General features: G+C 65.0%; 1 protein-coding gene across 1 annotated transcript in view; it reads right to left on the bottom strand.

Annotated features, from left to right (window-relative positions):
- Nucleotides 1–18,295, bottom strand: part of ATP2C2 (ATPase secretory pathway Ca2+ transporting 2) — a 52,977-nt gene that overhangs the window by 18,267 nt on the left and 16,415 nt on the right. Inside the window, exons 3-11 of the mRNA XM_089319093.1 lie at nucleotides 17,577–17,693; nucleotides 14,092–14,181; nucleotides 12,334–12,369; nucleotides 12,191–12,252; nucleotides 9,061–9,169; nucleotides 5,022–5,171; nucleotides 4,866–4,934; nucleotides 4,527–4,602; nucleotides 1,570–1,636 (exon numbers count right to left, since the gene is read on the bottom strand). Coding sequence (XP_089175219.1) covers nucleotides 1,570–1,636; nucleotides 4,527–4,602; nucleotides 4,866–4,934; nucleotides 5,022–5,171; nucleotides 9,061–9,169; nucleotides 12,191–12,252; nucleotides 12,334–12,369; nucleotides 14,092–14,181; nucleotides 17,577–17,693 — 776 coding nt within the window. The remainder of the gene's footprint in view (nucleotides 1–1,569; nucleotides 1,637–4,526; nucleotides 4,603–4,865; nucleotides 4,935–5,021; nucleotides 5,172–9,060; nucleotides 9,170–12,190; nucleotides 12,253–12,333; nucleotides 12,370–14,091; nucleotides 14,182–17,576; nucleotides 17,694–18,295) is intronic.

Genomic DNA, 18,295 nt, shown 5'->3' with positions numbered 1-18,295 from the left:
GTCCCCACCCCCACGCCTTCCTGTCCCCACCCCACACCTTCCTGTCCCCACCCCACATCTTCCAGTCCCCACCCCCACGCCTTCCAGTCCCACCCCGGCGCCTTCCTGTCCCCACCCCACACCTTCCTGTCCCCACCCCACACCTTCCTGTCCCCACCCCACACCTTCCAGTCCCCACCCCACACCTTCCTGTCCCCACCCCACATCTTCCAGTCCCCACCCCACATCTTCCAGTCCCCACCCCCACGCCTTCCAGTCCCCACCCCAGCCTTTCCTGTCCCCACCCCCATGCCTTCCTGTCCCCACCCCACACCTTCCTGTCCCCACCCCAGCCTTTCCTGCACCACCCCACATCTTCCAGTCCCCACCCCCACGCCTTCCAGTCCCCACCCCAGCCTTTCCTGTCCCCACCCCACACCTTCCAGTCCCCACCCCACACCTTCCTGTCCCCACCCCACACCTTCCAGTCCCCACCCCCACGCCTTCCTGTCCCCACCCCAGCCTTTCCTGCACCACCCCCATGCCTTCCGGTCCCACCCCGGCGCCTTCCTGTCCCCACCCCACACCTTCCTGTCCCCACCCCACACCTTCCTGTCCCCACCCCCACGCCTGGGATGCCTTTGCTGTCTCCCTTCACCCCGCCTCCTACTGCTCAGAGAACCCGCCCCCCGGCCGCCCCTGCGGGGCACAGCCCCTCCTGCCCGTCAGCCTGCCCAGCACAGTGACTTCCATCAGCGGGCACTCTCGGGTTTTCCTCACTGGCCTGAGAACCCCACGAGAGCAGCGACCGGTGCCAGCCGGCCAGTGCTGGGATGACGTACGTGGACGGTCAAGGGCGCTCAGTCCACAGGTGCACGGCCAGCAGATGCGCTCGTGGCCCACGGCTGCAGCAGCCTGGGGCCTGTCCCTCAGCGCCCTCCTTCTGTGGCCTGGGGGCCATGTCAGCCCACACCTCTGCTCCCTGATCTGTGACGGGGAGGCCAGCCTGCCCCCACGAGCCAGGCCGGCTGAACTGGGGTCTCCCGTCCCACCCTCGTCCCAGTGCCCTGCCCCCCACTTCCCACAGATGCCAGCCCTGAATTCTACCTGCATCTCTCTCGGCACAGAGAACCGGTTCACACCTCCCGGACCTCAACTCTGCCCATCCTCCAGCCCCCACCTCCCACGGCAGCTTCGGGGTTGCACTGTACCCCTCTGCCCCCCAAGACACAGCCCTGTCCCAGGCGCTGGCTCGTGCAGATGGGACCTGGTTTGGAGAGCAGCTCTCGGCAGTGACAATCAGGTGACGACCCGGGCGGCAGGGTGTGCAGCTGGGCCTAACGCAAGTGGCACTTAGCTAGCAGGCGGCAGGGACAGGTGCGCCGGGGGTCCAGGCTCTAAGCCAGAAAGAGCCAAACCCGCAGGCCAACAGGGCAGAGGGGACTCCCAGCCGCTGGCCTTTGTTCATTCAGTAACTGACCGCTCAGACCCCCGGCTGTGGGGGGGTGGTCCGGGTGCCTTCTGCCATCCCCCCGCCCGCCCCCTGCAGGAGGTGACGGTGACGGGCGAGGCCCGGCCACGCACCCTTACCTGACCCCGATGGTGAACACGCTGAGCAGCTGCTTCCCCTGCAACCAGCCCACGAGCACGATGAGACCTGGGGGAGACGCGAGGCTCAGCCGGGCCCTGGCAGTGTCGTGGCCCCGACAGGCGACGCCCCTGCAGGAAAGGATGACCGGCCTATGGCCGACCTCGGGCGCCCCCCACTGCTCCTTCCTTCTTAGGAAAGACGCTTCTACAGCCGTAAGAAAAACCCTGGCCTTGCTTTCCAGGCAAGGTTAAAGCTTGTCCAAATTCAGCTTATTTCTTTACACATATTTTAAAGATTTCATTTATATGAGAGGCAGAGTGACAGAGAGAGGGAGAGACAGAAAGGTCTTCCATCCGCTGGGTCACTCCCCAAATGGCTGCAATGGCCAGAGCTTGGCTGATCCAAAGCCAGGAGCTTCCTCTGGGTCTCCCACACAGGTTCAGGGGCCCAAGCACTTAGGCCATCTTCCTCTGCTTTCCCAGGCCACAGCAGGGAGCAGCTGGGACACGAACCAGCACCCGTGGGGATTCTGAGCCTGCAGGCAGAGGCTTAGCCCACTACGCCACAGCGCTGGCCCCAAGTTCAGTTCACAGCTGGGGTTTATGTATTATTCCCAAACTGTAGCCATCTGCCGTGGAACCAGGACCCCCCTGCGATATCTGATGAGGCCAATGACAGCTGCCACTCAAATCCTTTTAGCCTGGTGTGCTCCTAAGTGTTGCATTTTCTCCGTCACCAATCATTTACCAAATGTCTACCAAACACCAGGCACCCAGGAGCTGTTGCACATGGACCCTCAAGGCAACGGTGGTCCTAGATGTGCTGGGTGTTGGGTCATCACGAGATGACCCAGCACTGTGGACACGTGCCGGGGCCACCCGGTGGCCTCTGTGTTCTCACCTGTGAAATGGGCATCACGACCATGCAGCCCTCCTGGGGCTGTCCCGTGGTTTAAAGTGCCACAGTCCTAACTGTAACTCCCAGTCCTTAACCAGGGCTGCCGATGCTGTCGGAAGCAGCGAGAGTGAGGGCAGGGGGCTGAGGCTGCACATCTGCTCTGGGGCCACTGCCGTGGCACAGGGGGTAAAGCCGCCAGCGGCCACACCAGCATCCCACGTGGGCACTGGGTCCAGTCCCACCTGCTCCACTTCTGATCCAGCTCCCTGCTAATGTGCTTGGGAAAGCAGCGGAAGATGCCCAAGTGCCTGGGCCCTGTGCCCATGTGGGAGACCCGTATGGACTTAGATTTCTGGCTTCGACTTGGCCCAGTCCTGGCTACTGCAGCCACCTGGGGAGTGAACCAACAGATAGAAGACCTCTCTGTCTCTCCCTCTCTCTGTAACTCAGATAAATAAATCTTTAAAAACAAACACAGAAAAGAGCAACTCAGCCATGCGGGGCACCTGTGGGTGTGGGTGCGTGTGTAGGCGTATGCAGCCAGGGGGCGCCACAATATCTGATCGTTAGTTCACTTTCTGGCATACTGTGATCAACGCAGAACTCAGCCGTCAAATGAAATCTTGGCTGAAAACCTCGTAAATGCAGACAACACAGGTTAGAGGAGGGGCCCCAGGAGAACTGGGGGCGGGGCAGTGGGCCCATACCCGCCACGGCCTCACCCCTGCGGGACACTGGGCCCGCTCACAGGTCCGCCTAAGTCCACGACCTGTCCGTCCACACTGGCGCCTGTGAGGGGCCAGGCTGAGTGGGGCCAGCGCTCTGCGCCTCCCCAGGACGGATCGGGCTGGGATGCGCCCTGCAGAGCAGGTGCTGAAATGTCGCCACGGGAACTTCGGGGTGCGGCTGGGCCTTGCCTCGGCCATGCTCCTGGTCAGCCTGAGGCCGCAGGGCTCACACCGCGGGCGTCCTGAGGGCCCCGGCTGTAAAAGGGAAGTGGCCTGCGGACGGGCCTGGCGCTCCCTGCTCTCACCCTGGGCTGCAGGCTCTCGTTTCAGAGTTAGGACAGCGCCGCCTCCTTCCAGCAACCCCAGCGGCCCGCGGCAGAGGTGAGCAGCCCACTGTGTGCCAGCCCACGCGGTGGATGTCCAGTGCCAGCCCTGGGGCCCATGCTCCCTGGTGCCGCTCAGCCTTGGAGCTCAAAGGCAGCCGTAGCCGACATGGCTACCGGCAGGCCCGTGTCACAGGGACACGTGGCTCACCCACGCTGGTACCTGAATTTCAGGTAAGTTTCACGTGAATACTACCTTCTTTGGTTTTTAAAAAAGCCATTAAAAAAAAGTAAGAAGTGTTCTTGGCTTGTCGGCCGTACAAGCCAGGCCGGGGACCAGACATGGCACAGAGGAGGCCGCGGCAGGCAGGGCTCTCTGCACCGCCAGTGTTGCCCCAACCACAGCGAACGAACAGCCAGGCATGGCCACTGCCCTCCTTGTGTCCACGGCAGACATGAGCAATCCATCACAGAGAGAGCGAGCGAGCATGGCTCCTCTTGTTGGACTGAGTGCACCAGCTGTGTCCAGCAGGGTGGGTTCCGAGGAGCCCGCTTCCCGCGCTGTCCCAGGACCGGGTAGGACAGAGAGCTTCAGCCTCATGTTTCAGCAAACACTGGGCAATAAATCCAGGAAGGAGACGAGAGGAGGCGGGAACTGTGGGAAGTGGCGGCCAGGTCGGGCCAGGGCAGCAAGGCCGACGCCAGCTCTCCCAGGTCAATCCGAGGTCTTCTGTGCTGGGGCCGGCGTGGTGGCCCAGTGGGCAAAGCCGCCACCTGCAATGCCGCCATCCCATATGGGATATGGGGGGAGCAAGGCGCATGTGGTCCCGTGGGAAGCCTCCGCAGGGTGGGGGCTGCCTGCCGCTCACTGCAGCTGGGTTCACTCAGAGCCCCCCGGTGGCTGTCGGAGTCTCCTGGTCCCAAGCCGGCTCCTCATGAGGCCGAGCAGCAGCCCCAGCACAGGGCTCCCCGCCGTCCGCACAGCCCGGCAGGAAGCCAGGCACTCACCAATGATGGCGAACGAGAAGAGGGTGAGCTGCTTGCCCAGCCTGTCCATGCTTTTCTGAAGCGGGGTCTTGGGCGTCTGCAAGGGAAGGGGGGGTCTGAGAGACAAGAGCCCAGCCGTGCCCCCCCGCCCCCGGCTCAGTGCGAGGGGCCACCAGCAGGCCGAGTGCCGACTGCCGCACCCGAGGTGCACGTGTGCTGCTGTCCCGGGCTGTACCTCGAGGAAACGCTGAGAAACGCTGACAGTAACAACCTGGGCTTACGGCGCACACGCGTGCAAACACGGGGGTGGGCCGGTGGGGCTGGGACCGCGGCCTAGGAGTCTCAAACCCGGGCTCTCACCTCCTCAGCCTGCATCATCTTGAACACTTCTCCGAACTGAGACTTCTCGCCCGTGCCGATCACCACGCCCTGCTCGGCACAGACAGGCGTGAGGTCTGAGGCTGGGAGCCCGCAGGCGGTGGCAGCCTGGACCCCGGGAGCCCCCTCCCCGCTCACCTGGCCCTTCCCGTGCTGCACCAGGGTCCCCATGAAGACAATGTTCCTGAGGGAGCTAAGGTCGCCCCCGCCCACCAAGGGGCCGTCCGTCTTACTGCAGGGCTCGGCTTCGCCAGTGAAGCTGGACTCGTCCACCAGGAGGTCGGTGACCTAGCTCAGCGAGGGGGAAGACCGCGGGCGTGGGCTCTCAGCCACAGAACTTGGGCTTCGGCAGCTTTCGTGGGCACCAAACAAGGACCGCGTTGCCATCATGGAATGAGTGTCAGGACTGTGGTTTCTGGGGCCAGCGCCGTGGTGCAGCTGGCTAAGCGGCTGCTTTCCACACTGGACCCAGATCGCAGGGCCGGTTCGAGTCCCGGCTGCACCACTTCCCATCCAGCTCCCTGCTAGTGCTCCCGGGAAGGCCGAGGAGATGGCCCCTGCTACCCACGAGGGAGACCCGGATGGAGCCATTGTGGCCATCTGGGGAGTGAGCCAGGAGATGGAGGGTGTCTCTATATATCCCTGCCTGTCTCCCTGTCTCCCTCTGTCACCCTGCCTTTCAAATAAATAAATAAACAAATCTTTTTTTAAAAAACACACCTTCCGATGTGTGGGCCTTCTCGAGAAGCACGGACTCGCACACCTTCCTCCCGCATCCTCATCAGTCTACACCCAATTCACCCCACTACAGCCAGGGCCGCTCTGGAGTCTGCCTCTCGGCACCCACGCCTTCCCCTTCACCACCGTGGACCGGCTCGGGGATGCCGGCTGGCCCCGCCTGGGCCTCCGGGGTGTGGTCACCGAGCGGCCATGTGGGGCCGTGCGGCACCAGAGCCGCCACCAGGCAGGAGGAGAAGGGGGCGCCGGGAGCATCAGGCCCGGGCTGGGCTCACCCCCGGCTCATTCCGTGGTCCTCGCTCCCCACCCCGTGGGAGCTGCCAGCATTTTCTTCACCGTGCAAAGAGGGAGACGGAGGCACGGAACTTTCTTATAAAAAAGTGCCACAGCTTGGCGGCCGAGCAGAGACCTGGCCTGGGGAACACGCCGGCGCCAGAGCCGCCTGTGGCCAGGACCGTGCCGAGAACCACGGAGGACACGGGGTCCAGGCCCATCTGGAGAGGGCCAGCGTTTCTCCCACTGGGCCTGGGGGTGCTCTAGAGCACGAAGCTTTCTAAACTCAGTCACAAGCTTCCAACACGTGCTCAGCTGCCAGCTCACCCGTCCTCCCGGGCAGTCCCCCTGGGGGTGGGGGTGGGGAGGGGCCGCGTCCCCTGCAAACCTGCATTCCAGGCCGCCCCCGAGGCCCACGTGGCTCCCTCTGGGGACAAGGAGGGGCCAAGAGAAGCCACTGGGGGAGACCACAGGAGGGGGCTTGGGGGACATTCTACAAAGTCCCCAGCCAGGGCACCCCAACACCATCTAGGTCATCGAGATGAGGGGGTCAGAGGCTGTCCCAGTGGGAGGTGCCGAGGGAGACTGCTCCCATCCCGGGGAGTCCTGGAGCAGGGAAAACCATGGCTGTCTGACCCGCGTGCGTGATCCCTGCTGGTCCACGCACCCCCGGTCCAGGCATCCTAACGGATGCAGGAGGGCAGGGCGTTAACCACGGAGGGGCCGGGGTGGGGCAGCTGGAGCCCTGGGTGAGTCTAAAGCCTAAAAGCTCGTGTTTGAATGAGCGAGCAGGGAGAGTGGGGACAGGCGAGTGGCCAGGGGGCAGCTGGCAGGCGGAGAAGCGGGGAGGGCCCCGCAGGGCTGCACGTGGGGCTGGGCTCTGTGCCTGTCTGTCCACACACCTGGAAACACCCTGCCTGCCCCCAACCCCGGGACGCCCGTGTCCTGGTCCTCAGAACTCGCTGGCAGGTCTCTGTGCGAACAAGGGTGGGGAGACGGGAGGTGACCTGCACGCTCCTGGGGCCCAGGGGAATCCCGAGGGTCCTCATCGGGTGAGGAGGAGCTCAGAGAGGTGTCAGCCGGAGGCAGCCGCAGCAAGCTGGCCCGTGAGCCGTGCACTTGGCGGCTTCCAGGAAGGGGCTCTCCCTGGAGTCCCTGGGGGGAGCAGGGCTCTGTCTCAGCTGGGGTTTGGCCTTGACCTCTGGAACTGTTTGTCGTCCAGCCCCTCAAAGGGGCAGCCGTGGGAAACCCCGCGCTGAGGGCGGAGCCAGGTGGCGCGGTTCAGGCCCCTCCACCACTGCCCTGGGACCCCAGGGGCTGCGTGGGAGAAGTGACGGCGCCCCCTGCTGGGGTTGTAAGGGCTGGAGACGGAGGCTCCACACAGGTGCTCCTGGGCCGAGGAACAGCAAAGAGGGCAAGTGGGGCTCCTGACATAAGGATGAGGAGGGGCCAGGGGGGCCAGGAGGGGGACACAGAACCCACGCTCTCGGGGTGCCAAGGAGGCGGCCGGCTGAAGACGGCCCAAGGCCACCTCCTGTGCTCCTGGGCAGGGTGTACACCCGGCACCACCCAGCTCCAAGACAAAGCATCCCTGCAGCCCGGACAGCCCCAGTTCAGTTCCCCTTTGACTTCGGGAACGGTAGGGAGTGGTATCCCAGGACGGCAGTGCCAGGCTGGCGTCTGGCTGAGAACTTCTGTTCTTGTTTGAACCCGGGAAAGATAAAACAATGTTTCCTGGCTTGCCCACCTCCCCACGAGGAACATCGGGCGATGATTTTAAGAGTTCCTGCGGATCTGCTGCTTCCTGGACCTGAGAGGTTTTAGAAGGGACACAGGGAGCTCCTGGTCCCAGAGCCTCACCGGGACCAGGGTTCCCGGGCGCAAACAAAGGTGCAGCCACTCAGCGGCATTTGCAGAACACAGGAGGGAAGCCACACACGCGTGCAACCAGCACCCGGGGCACCACCAGCGTCACCGAGGCTGAGGGCGCGGGAAGCCTGTGCAGGCTGCAAGGGAGCCACCCGGAGCCACTGCTGCTCTCCCGCCAGGCGAGCCCCTGCCCCAGCCGCGCCCTCGGAGACGCAGGGCCAGGACACCCAGCCGGGGATCCTCAGAGCCCTGCACACGCCACGGCCGTGACACTGGGCACTCACCGTCCCCGCCAGGCCGGGAGCTGCTCTGAGCACTCGGCACACAAGCAGCCGTTTAATCTTACCAGCTCCCCGTGGGCACTGTCACCTCCACTTTACAGATGACAACTGCGGCACTCAGGGGATAAGTGGCCCACTCCAGGCCACAGAGTGAGCGATGGACCCAGGGCTCAAACCCAGGCTGAGGCTCGGCCCGGGCACTGCCGCCTGTTCCTCCATAGCCTGCATCCCTCCAGCCACCCGCCCGGCACCTGGAGCGCAGCCTGGGCCTGCAGAACCACCCCTCCCCGACCAGGCGGAGCCCAGCTCCCAGAGGCCTGGGGACCCTCAGGCCGGCTGCCCAGCCGTCCTCCAGAGCCGGCTCTCCACAGCTGCGTCCACGCGCCCCACACTGGGAGGCGGGGGCCGGGCAGACACGTGCCAGCCGGGACTGGGGCTTGGATGTCAGGTTTGCACGCCGCCGGCCCTCGGGCCCCCGCCTCTGCCTCACACCCAGGTCTCTCTGCGCCTCCACCTGTCGCGCCATCACCTGAGCACCACAGCAGAGACCTGCGGGCCTGGCTCACCTCTGTACCGATCCGGCAGGAGAACCGGGCTCAGCCGGCCGGCGCTAAGCATCCGAGCAACACTGCCGCGTTCTTGGAAGGGCGCACGGAGCAGATCGCTGTCACGCATGGCCCCGCTGGACCTGGCTAACTGGGCCACGGAACCTCCGGCGGGGGGGCTGCCGTGACCCACTCTACACAACCACACAATCAGATCTGCTGGGCTTCCGGTGAACGTGAGAACGAACGTGCGAAATGCTGATTGAGGGCCGCACGCGTGAATCCAGCGCTCTGGCCAGCTTCCTGGCTGCTGTGTGTACACATGTGTGCGTGTGCATGCATGTGTGTGCACATACATGTGTACCTGTGTGCAAGCTTGCATGCGTGTGTGCACGCGTGTGTGCGCACGCATACCTGCAGTGAGCCCAGCACCACGTGCACGTCCTGCCCCCGCCCCGCCCGGCTGCTCACCTCTGTGAGTCGGATGTCCGCAGGGATCCGGTCTCCGACGGAGAGAGACACGATGTCCCCAGGAACCAGGTCTCGTGCCAGCAGGTGCTGGAGCCTCCCCTCTCTCAGGCTGCACCGGAAGGCATGGAAGGCAAAAGCAGCCCTGCGGACATCCACTTTACGCACTGCGATAAACTCGGGCAGATGAAACACGCTGCTTCCTCGCAATCACCGACAAGCCCCTGTGCCGTCACGGGGGGGTTACTTGTAAACTCACACATTCTACAAGACTTTGGGGGTAAGCGTGCGACCTGGGCCTCATCTGACAAGCAGGGCTAGGCTGCGTCCCCGGCCTGGGCACACAAGGCTGGGCCGTACGCCTTCTGGAAGTTTCTGCAGGCCTCGGTCAGTGGCTCTGACGGCCCTAAGGGAGTTGGCAGTGAGCGGCCCTGGGGTGCAGAGCCACCGCGGAAGCCGGGGGACAGAGCCTGCCAGGCCTGGAACGCCCAGGAAGGCCAGGACACCCTTTCTGAAGGTGACCCCTCTGCCTTCAACCCTGCCCAGCGGCACGGGCTCAGTGTCAGCCTGTCCATGCCCGCTGACTTCTGCGACCCTGCCGGCTCCTTGGATTCACCTTGCCCGGGCGGCCAGGACCCAGAGCACATCAAGCCTCAGCCACTGCAAACCCTGGTGGATTTCTGTGACTTTGGAGCCAAACCCCAAGGCTCCGCTGCAGGGCGGGGCCGGCCTCCTGCCACTGCCCCACGCCACACGCCGCCCCTTCCAGCCTCAGGGTCTCTGTAGTGCTGGCGTGGACACTCCCACTCCCTTCCTCCTCCATGGAACACAGCCTCGGTCGGGCGTCCCCCTTGAACCCACAGCCGCGGGCTGCAGGCAGTGGTTGTGTCCAGAGAAGACCACCAGCATGGTCCCGCCCTCTTCCTGTGATGGGCCTAAGCACGAGCCTATGAGATGGGGGCGTGTGACAAAGGTCTCCTCACGCTGCCCGTGCACACGCACACTGTCTTCTGCAGGCTCTCTGCAGGTTTGGCTGGGATGCCTGCGGCTGTGGCAGCCATCGGGGGACCAGGAGGGGAGCCACCAGAGAACTAAACAGCCGAGCTGAGGACAGCAGGGTACAGGGCGACGGGAGCGGGCCCTGGGCGCCATCTTGCGTTATCTTAGCCCTTTCTTAGCGCTCCTGTCACAAACACACTCCGCGTTCAGCTCCTGCCGAAATGTCAGGTAGGAGCCCCCCCGTGTCGCGGCACTGGCCGCCGGCTGGGGTCAGGTTTGTTCGTTCTGAGTTTTGTGTGGCTTTAAGTTTTGGATTTCATGCACCTGCCGCATTCCAAAGCCACCTCCAGTCTGCAGGTAGCCGAAGCTTCCCCACTGGTCCAGGGATCCAACCTCCCCGGTTCCCGCCGAGAATCTGACGACCCCGTAGAGGGTGGGGGCGGCAGGGAGCGGCGGGGCCGGGCTCTGCGTGCTGCCCGCCCCAGTTCTGCAAACCCTTCGCAGCGGCTCCGGGGGACACGACCGATGCAGACAGCATCCCCATGAGGCCCGGAGCGGTACTGCAGCCGCAGGTGGGCTCCTCAGGCCATGTCAATCGTGCTGTGGCCTCCCACCCAAGCAGGGAGCTCAGCGTGGGGCCGCTCCCTCCCCAGCGGGGCTTCTAGCAGACAAGACAGGCTGTGGTGGAGGCGTCCCCAGGTCACACGGGACCCAGCCGCCGGCCCTGGAGATGGGATGCGGTTGTCCCCGCCTGCCTACGAACGCCTCGGCCATGCTCCCTGTCTGCCTGCGCGCGGCGGTCGTGCCGACCCTGCAGGACAGCCGAAGGCTCAGCGTGTGCAAGGAGAAAGCAGCACCAGGACCTGTGCATGCACGCGCAGTCCTGCACCAGTCCCGGGCTGCCGCCAAGCGCGGGCACCTGTGCAGCCACATGAGGGGGCGAAGGCTGGAGCCACACGGGAGCAAAGACCCCTCCCTCTGTGTGGAACACAGAGATACACAGATATATAACACACAGAGACACACATGCACACACAGATATAGATACACACACACAGATGTAGACACACACATGCACACACAAGCACAGAGACACACACATGCACACCAAGTCACACACAGATACACACATGCACAAGCCCCTCCAGGCTGAGATTCCGTGAGGACAGCACTTCCTGTCCCTGCGCCCCTGCCCCTGCCCAGCACGGGCTCGGGGGCGCCTCAGGCAGACTGCGGGGAGTCGGCGGCCCTCCGCCCCTCAGAGGGCCACGGCCGCGGGGTCGGCCCGTCGCTTTATCTGAAGCAGCGCGTCCTCGGGAAAGGAAGCCTGGCCGGAGACCACCTCAGCCGGTGCTGGGGCGGGGCGGGGCGGGCAGCCGTTGCTGGCGGCTTTCTCTTGGCACCTGCTGGTGATCTGGGCTGTGCCCCTGCCACCCCTGGCTCCGCCCCTCTTCCGAGCACACCCTCTGAGGACCCACGGGAAGCTCTGGCTCCCCCTGACCCCATGCCCTGACGTAGACCCTGCTGACAGAATGGGGGCCCAGAGAGGGTGAGCGGTGGCCCGAGGACTCACAGCACCGTGCGACCCCTCAGAGACCAGGAGGAATCGGGACTCCTGTGTGCACACCGCCCAGGATACCCCTCCAGTGCGCGCACCGCCCAGGACACCCCTCCAGTACGCACACCACCCAGGACACCCCTCCAGTGCACACACCGCCCAGGGACACCCCTCCAGCGCACACACCGCCCAGGACACCTCTCCAGTGCACACACCGCCCAGGACACCCCTCCAGTGCACGCACCGCCCAGGACACCTCTCCAGTGCACACACCGCCCAGGACACCCCTCCAGTGCACATACCACCCAGGACACCCCTCCAGTACACGCACCGCCCAGGACACCCCTCCAGTACACACACTGCCCAGGACACCCCTCCAGTGCGCTCACTGCCCAGGACACCCCTCCAGTACACGCACCGCCCAGGACACCCCTCCAGTACACACACCACCCAGGACACCCCTCCAGTGCACACACCGCCCAGGACACCCCTCCAGTACATGCACCGCCCAGGACACCCCTCCAGCCAGACCCTGGCCCAAGTCTGGAGGACACGGGAGCCGGGGCTCCGCCTTACCAGTTGCACTCGGGAGGGACCAGCTTGCTCAGCTCCTCCAGGGACTTCTCCGACCGGTACTCCTGGCGGGAGCACAGCAGACACTCGGTTCCGGGCGGGCGCTCCCCGAAGCCCCCGAGCCCGGGACCCCTGGGAATACACACCTGGATGAAGCCCACAGTGACCACGATGAGCACGGCCTGGGGAGGGGCGGGTGCACCTGTGAGAGGGTCTGTCTCCCTTCTCCACGCAAAAGCAGCGCACAGCACAGACACTCTGGAAGCAGCCAAGGCCGGAGCAGGAAATCCAGCCCAGGTTCCCCTCCCCAGTGTCGCGCGTGTGGGCGCCGGCTGAGCAGTTTCCGTGCAGGCACACGTGGCGTTGTGTGGTGCACACACGGCCCTGTATCAGCCGCGTGCCCTCAACCCCTCGCAGGCAGTGTCACCCGGCTTCAGCAGAGGCAGCCCCGGAACCCCACCCCCCCCGCGGAGCAGAAGCTGCGAGCCCTGCTGTGTGGACTGTGCACGGGGCTCAGCGAGACAGGAGGGCACACAGCGCCGGCAGGTGCTCAGAGGAAGCCGGGCCCTGGGAGCCCCGTGCTGTACCTCCCAGAGCAGGCAGATCCCAGGCAGAGGGCGGCATGGGGGTGCCGGGGGCTGCCGGGAGGGGCGCCTGCTGTTGCACAGGCACGGGGTTCCCTTCTGGGGTGATGGGACTTTAGAAGCGGCTGTCAGACCCTTGCACGCGTGTGGGAGATTCCGCTGCATCGTGCACATCAGCGAGCTCATTTGCGAGGCAGAGCGCGAGCCAGCCAGGACCGAGCGCGCTCCCCTGCGGGTTCACACCCCAGGTGCTTCCAGCAGCCAGGGCTGGGCCGGCTCAGAGCAGGAAACTCCACCCAAGTCACCCACAGCGTGAGCCATGGCCGCTGCCGCCCAGCCTGCTCATAGCAGGAAGCTGGAGCGGCCAGCGGAGCTGGACTCAAACCCAGGGGACTCGGTGGCTTCACCGCGAGGCCAAACGCCGGCCCAAAGACCGTCACCGTCTTATGGGGGCAGTCCAGCTGAGGGGCTTGCTTGTACGTGCATGTGCACAGCGCACCACAGAGCCCGCGTCCCGGGAGCGGGAAAGGAACTGCCTGCAACGCCGCGTGTGGCAGCCAAGCAGAAGCCAGCGGCGTCCCCGAGAGCGGCAGCCGCGCTCTGCCTCCGGCCGGCACACAAAGCGTGTGCGGTGGACGCTGGAGCAGCGCCGCTCCGAGCGCCACCCCGGCTTCCGGCTGCTGCTGCTCACGGTGGCTCCCGTGCCTGAGATGCTGCCTGCCACCCACGTGGGAGACCAGAGTGGGCTGCCAGCTCCTGGGTTCGGCCTGGCCCAGTCCTGGCTATTGTGGGCATCTGGGGAGTGAGGCGGTGGACGCAGGATCTCTCAGTCCCACCCACCTCTCCGGTGCAGTCAGTCATCACCAAGGACGCACTTTCTGACTTTCTGTCTCAGCACTACATTTTCTTTTCTTTCTTTCTTTCTTTTGACAGGCAGAGTGGACAGTGAGAGAGAGAGACAGAGAGAAAGGTCTTCCTTCCGTTGGGCCACCCCCCCCCCAGATGGCCACTATGGCTGGCGAGCTGCGCAGATCCAAAGCCAGGAGCCAGGTGCTTCCTCCTGGTCTCCCATGGGGTGCAGGGTCCCAGCCCTTGGTCCATCCTCCACTGCCTTCCTGGGACACAGCAGGGAGCTGGACTGGAAGAGGAGCAACTGGGACTAGAAGCCGGCACCTATATGGGATGCTGGCACCGCAGGTGGAGGATTAACCAAGTGAGCCACCGCGCCGGCCCCACTGTGCTACATTTTCTCCCCCTACAGCGAACTCTGTTCCCGGCACAGCAGCAGCGAGCAGAGGCGCGGGCAGCCCCGGCACTCACCAGGGCGATGCTCACGGCGTCCTCGTACTCCCCGGTGACGACGCTCACCAAGGCGGAGCCCAGCAGGAGCAGGAGCAGGGGGTTCTTAAACTGCAAGGCGACGGGCAGGGCGTGGGTCCTCGCGCCTCCCACGGTCATCCTGGCACCGTTCCCACCAGGACGCTGACCCTCCACCAGGCCACACCTCCACGCGCTCCGGCTCAGGTCAGCCGGGGAGGCGGCCCTGGCCCCACACGGGCGGGGCTCACTCTCGCCACGCCAGCCCCTCAAACCACGTCCCCTGCAACCACACAAACGTGGACACCCCCTGCTCCCGCAGCAGCCCGGGGCCTCCGGGTTTCCCCCTTAGGACGATTTCCCACAAACGAGGTCTACGGCCTTGTTTTCTCCATCTGCCTGTTCATTTCACACACACACCTGCTGGCGGCTCAAGTGACAGGGAACTGAAGGGAGGTGCACACAGGAGGAGGGAGGATCAGGGAGCGCCCACCCCCGATCGGGATGAGGGACGGAATCAAAGTATCAACAGACGAGTCACAGCTGTTCAAGCAGGGCTGTGTGTGGGGCTCTGAGCTTCCCAGCAACCAAGGCAAAGAGGGAAATGTGGTCAGATGCGTGACGCACGCCGCTCAGGAAACTCAGTACACGAGCGGCGTGCTGGTGCCACGCATGGAGGGGCTTACCCTCCCCATCCCCCGCACCACCAGGTTTGACTCCTCCAAATGACGGATGGCGCACTCTGTGGCACTCATCCGCTGGCCCCGATTCTGCCACAGCCATCGCTCCAGCTCTCTAAGACCCAGCAGCCCAGAGACAGCTCTACTCTGAGCTACGCATCTGCCACGATTCTGTCAACTTCTCTCCACTGATGGCTGGAACTAAACCTTCCCAAGACATGGACCGTGGCTGTCCCGGGGTCCTGGCCTCACCGTGGGGCACACGGGCAGGAGCTCATGAACCGGGGTTCCAGTTCCGTCTCCACCATCCTGAAAGCTCTCGGAGACCCCAGCTTCTCCAAGCCTTTGTGAGCACTCAGTGCCCTAACGACGGGGAAGCAGCTCGCGCGGGGGCCGGCACACAGCAGGTGCTTGGTCGGTGGGTGCCACGAGCACACGGAAGGCACTAGTGAACACCGTCAGAAGAGGATGGCAGCCAGGTCAGGGTTCGAGGCACAGCAGCCCGTCCCCTGGGGCCTTTTCCCACCCGCGCCCTTCTGGAGCCAGAGGCGGTGGGATGGGAGCTGTCACACCTGCAGAAGGAGCGTAGCTCAAAGCCAGGCCCGGGGGGTCTGAGACACGGGGGGGGGGGGGGGGGAGTCAACCCCAGGGGCCTGCAGGAGAGCCCCGCCCTGAAACCTGCACCCGAGCCCCCAGGACAGAGCTGGCCCAGGGACGCCAGGGGCTTCTTGGCGAGGGCAGGGGCTCCCACGGGCAAGGAGACCACCAGCCAACCCTGGCGTTGTCTGTGAGCTGCTGTGTGAAAGCGCTTAGGATACAATGTCTCAGAGTCTCCGCTGCAGCGTGGGTGTGTGCATGCGTGCGTGTGTGTGTGCATGCGTGCGTGCATGTGTGTGCATGCGTGCGTGCGTGTGCGTGTGTGTGCGTGTGCTCGCACCCTGATCCTAAGCAGGGGCCGGCGCTGTGCAAACTGCACAGCAGCCACGGAGTCAGGCGGGAGAAGCGACTGCAGCCGCGGGGACGCCGACTCCTCCCGCGTGAAGGCTGAGCGAGGCGCCGGCAGGTTTGCCCACAGATCCTCATTCGGGTCAGCAGGGCCCAGAGCTGAGCTCCTGCCGGCTGCACGCCACCAAGGACCCAGGGCAGGCACTGGGGGTGATGGCGGGAGGGGCCGGCGCTGGCTAAGCACCGCCGTGTGCCAAGCGTCCTCCACAGGGCCAGCTTCCAGCAGCGCCACCTGCTGGTCTCATGTGCCGGTCAGGAAACTCAGAGCCCCAGGGTGTCGGCTCCTCGCCGGGGTCACACAGCCAGGCCACGGGACCCTAACCGGGGCAGTATGTGGGGCAGGGGTGGGGTGGTGGAGAGTGAGACTGAGGCCCCGAGTGAGGTGGCATTCCTAAAGGTACCCCAGGAAGCAGATGGTGAGGCCGCCGCGGGTGTGTGGCAAGCCATCACGGGACAAGCCAGCCACAGAGTCAGGGCCCCTGCAGGGGCCCGAGTGCCAGGAAGCAGCCGAGCAGCACAGACCAGAGCCCTGTCCACACCTGCACCAGGAGATCCAGCCACCAGGGGCACCCTTCCGATCCTGCTGAACCCACAAGGCGTCAGGCAAACCAACTCGTCCCCGCGCACAAGAAACTGGAGAGAACGCGCTCTGGGGAGGCTGTGGCTGGGGGCTGGACAAGAGCCCTCGGCACACAGGGAGGCCCAGAACAGCTCCAACAGGACCAAGGGTGGCAGGGGGGAGGGGACATCCAGGGGGAGGGGCGGGGCTGGGCCTCAGGGCTGAGCCTCCACTGGCTGTGCCCAACACTGGGTTTCAGGAAGCCGCAGGGCCAGCCAGGGCCCCCTGTGCACCGGGATGCCTATGCTGCTTCTATAAGGCCCCAGGGCGCTGGCTCCGAGGGGAGGGGGTAGGGACGACAGGGAGACCAGGGAGACTGGACAGAGAGGGTGCTTCAGGAGGGTGGTGATGGGTCCCTGACAGGCCAATCAGCAAAGTTCACCCCAGGAGTCGACAGGAAGGCAGCTGGAGACCGGAGCAGGCCAGAGGCACAGAGGGATGGCGGCCAGGTCAGGAAACCGCGGCACTCTACGTGCGGGAGATTCTGCCCAGCGACTCCTCCATGTGAACTGGCCTGGGCGGGGGCGGGGTGCTGAGTGTGGGCGGGACTTGCCCCGTCCCTCCTCCTCCCCACGGCTTCCAGGCAGTGGATGTGTCCGCTGCCCACTCCGCAGCACGCCGCGCCCCAGGCAGTGCGAGGGAGGCGGGGGCCTTGCAGTCAGCCGCCCGGCGCTGTCACCTGCTGCTGCCTGACCTGGGGCGTGGGCTGCAGCCAACACCCAGGACGTGCTCAGTCTGGACGCCAGGGCAGCACCGGGCCATACTCATCCTCACAACCCACTTCTCGTTCGCCTGAACCCAGGCGAGCAGGGCAGCTGGCATCAGGAGCCCAGGCAGCACTGGGATACCCGGGAGGCGTTCCCATGCCCTGCTTCCTCTTCACGGGCAGACGCGGAGTAGGAGCCGGCCAAGGTTAATGCCTCCCCACTGACTGACCACCCGGCAATGTGCCGGGCGCATGGCGAGCGCCCTGAGTCACCATGATTGCCTGGGTGCTGCGCGGCCGGCGCCTGGCTCCTCTCTCTGGCAGGAAGCGGGAGGCAGCCTCTTTGTCCCTAGTGCACCTGTCCCACACGGGCGGGACCTGCCGGGGGACACCCTCGGTCAATATTGAAAGAGCGAGTGCCGCCCTGCCCTTCCTGGCGGCCGCTGGGTAATGCCAACGACGACACCTGCGGTCCTACCTGCTCCAGGTATTTCTTCCACACAGGTTCGGTGTTGTCGGCGACAAACTCGTTCCAGCCGTGGACCAGCCTGCGCTGCGTCACTGAGGACTCGGACAGCCCGGTGCGTAAGTCCACCTGGAGGGACACGGGCAGGCGTGAGCTCAGGGTGCACCTGCCAGGAGCAGGCACCCGAGTCGCCGATTCCACTCAGGCAGCCACTGCAGGGGACAGGGCGCGTCCACCGCGGTGTGGCAGGGTCACATCCCGGGGGCAGATGGCGGCAGTGGGGAGGGAAAGGAGCAGCCAGCTCTGACTTGGACCCCAGGGCCACCCCACAGTCACAGCCGCTAAGGCGGCCTTGGCCTGAGGCGCACCATGTGGACCTATAGTACGGAATTCTGGGAATGCAGGACCACACATTTCCCACCCTCCCCAGATTACCTTATTGGAAAGGCAGAGTTAGAGAGAGAGAGAGAGAGAGAGAGAGAGAGAGAGGGAGGGAGGGAGGGAGGGGGAGAGGGAGAGAGAGGGAGGGAGGGAGGGAGGGAGGAGGAGGGAGGGGGAGGGAGGGAGGGAGGGAGGGGGAGGGAGGGAGAGGCAGGGAGGGTGGGAGGGAGAGGGAGGCAGGGAGGGAGGGCAGTCAGAGATCTTCCATCCGCTGGGTCACTCCCCAGTGGCCAGATTGGCTGGGGCTGGACCAGGCTGAAGCCAGGAGCCTGGAGCTCTATCCGGGTCTC

Source organism: Oryctolagus cuniculus, chromosome 18, assembly GCF_051225735.1.
Source record: "Oryctolagus cuniculus isolate XC-2025 breed Fujian yellow rabbit chromosome 18, ASM5122573v1, whole genome shotgun sequence".
In the NCBI taxonomy this organism is placed as follows: domain Eukaryota; kingdom Metazoa; phylum Chordata; class Mammalia; order Lagomorpha; family Leporidae; genus Oryctolagus; species Oryctolagus cuniculus.
The sequence above is the reverse complement of the archived record's forward strand: the minus strand, read 5'-3'. Positions and strand labels throughout refer to the sequence as shown.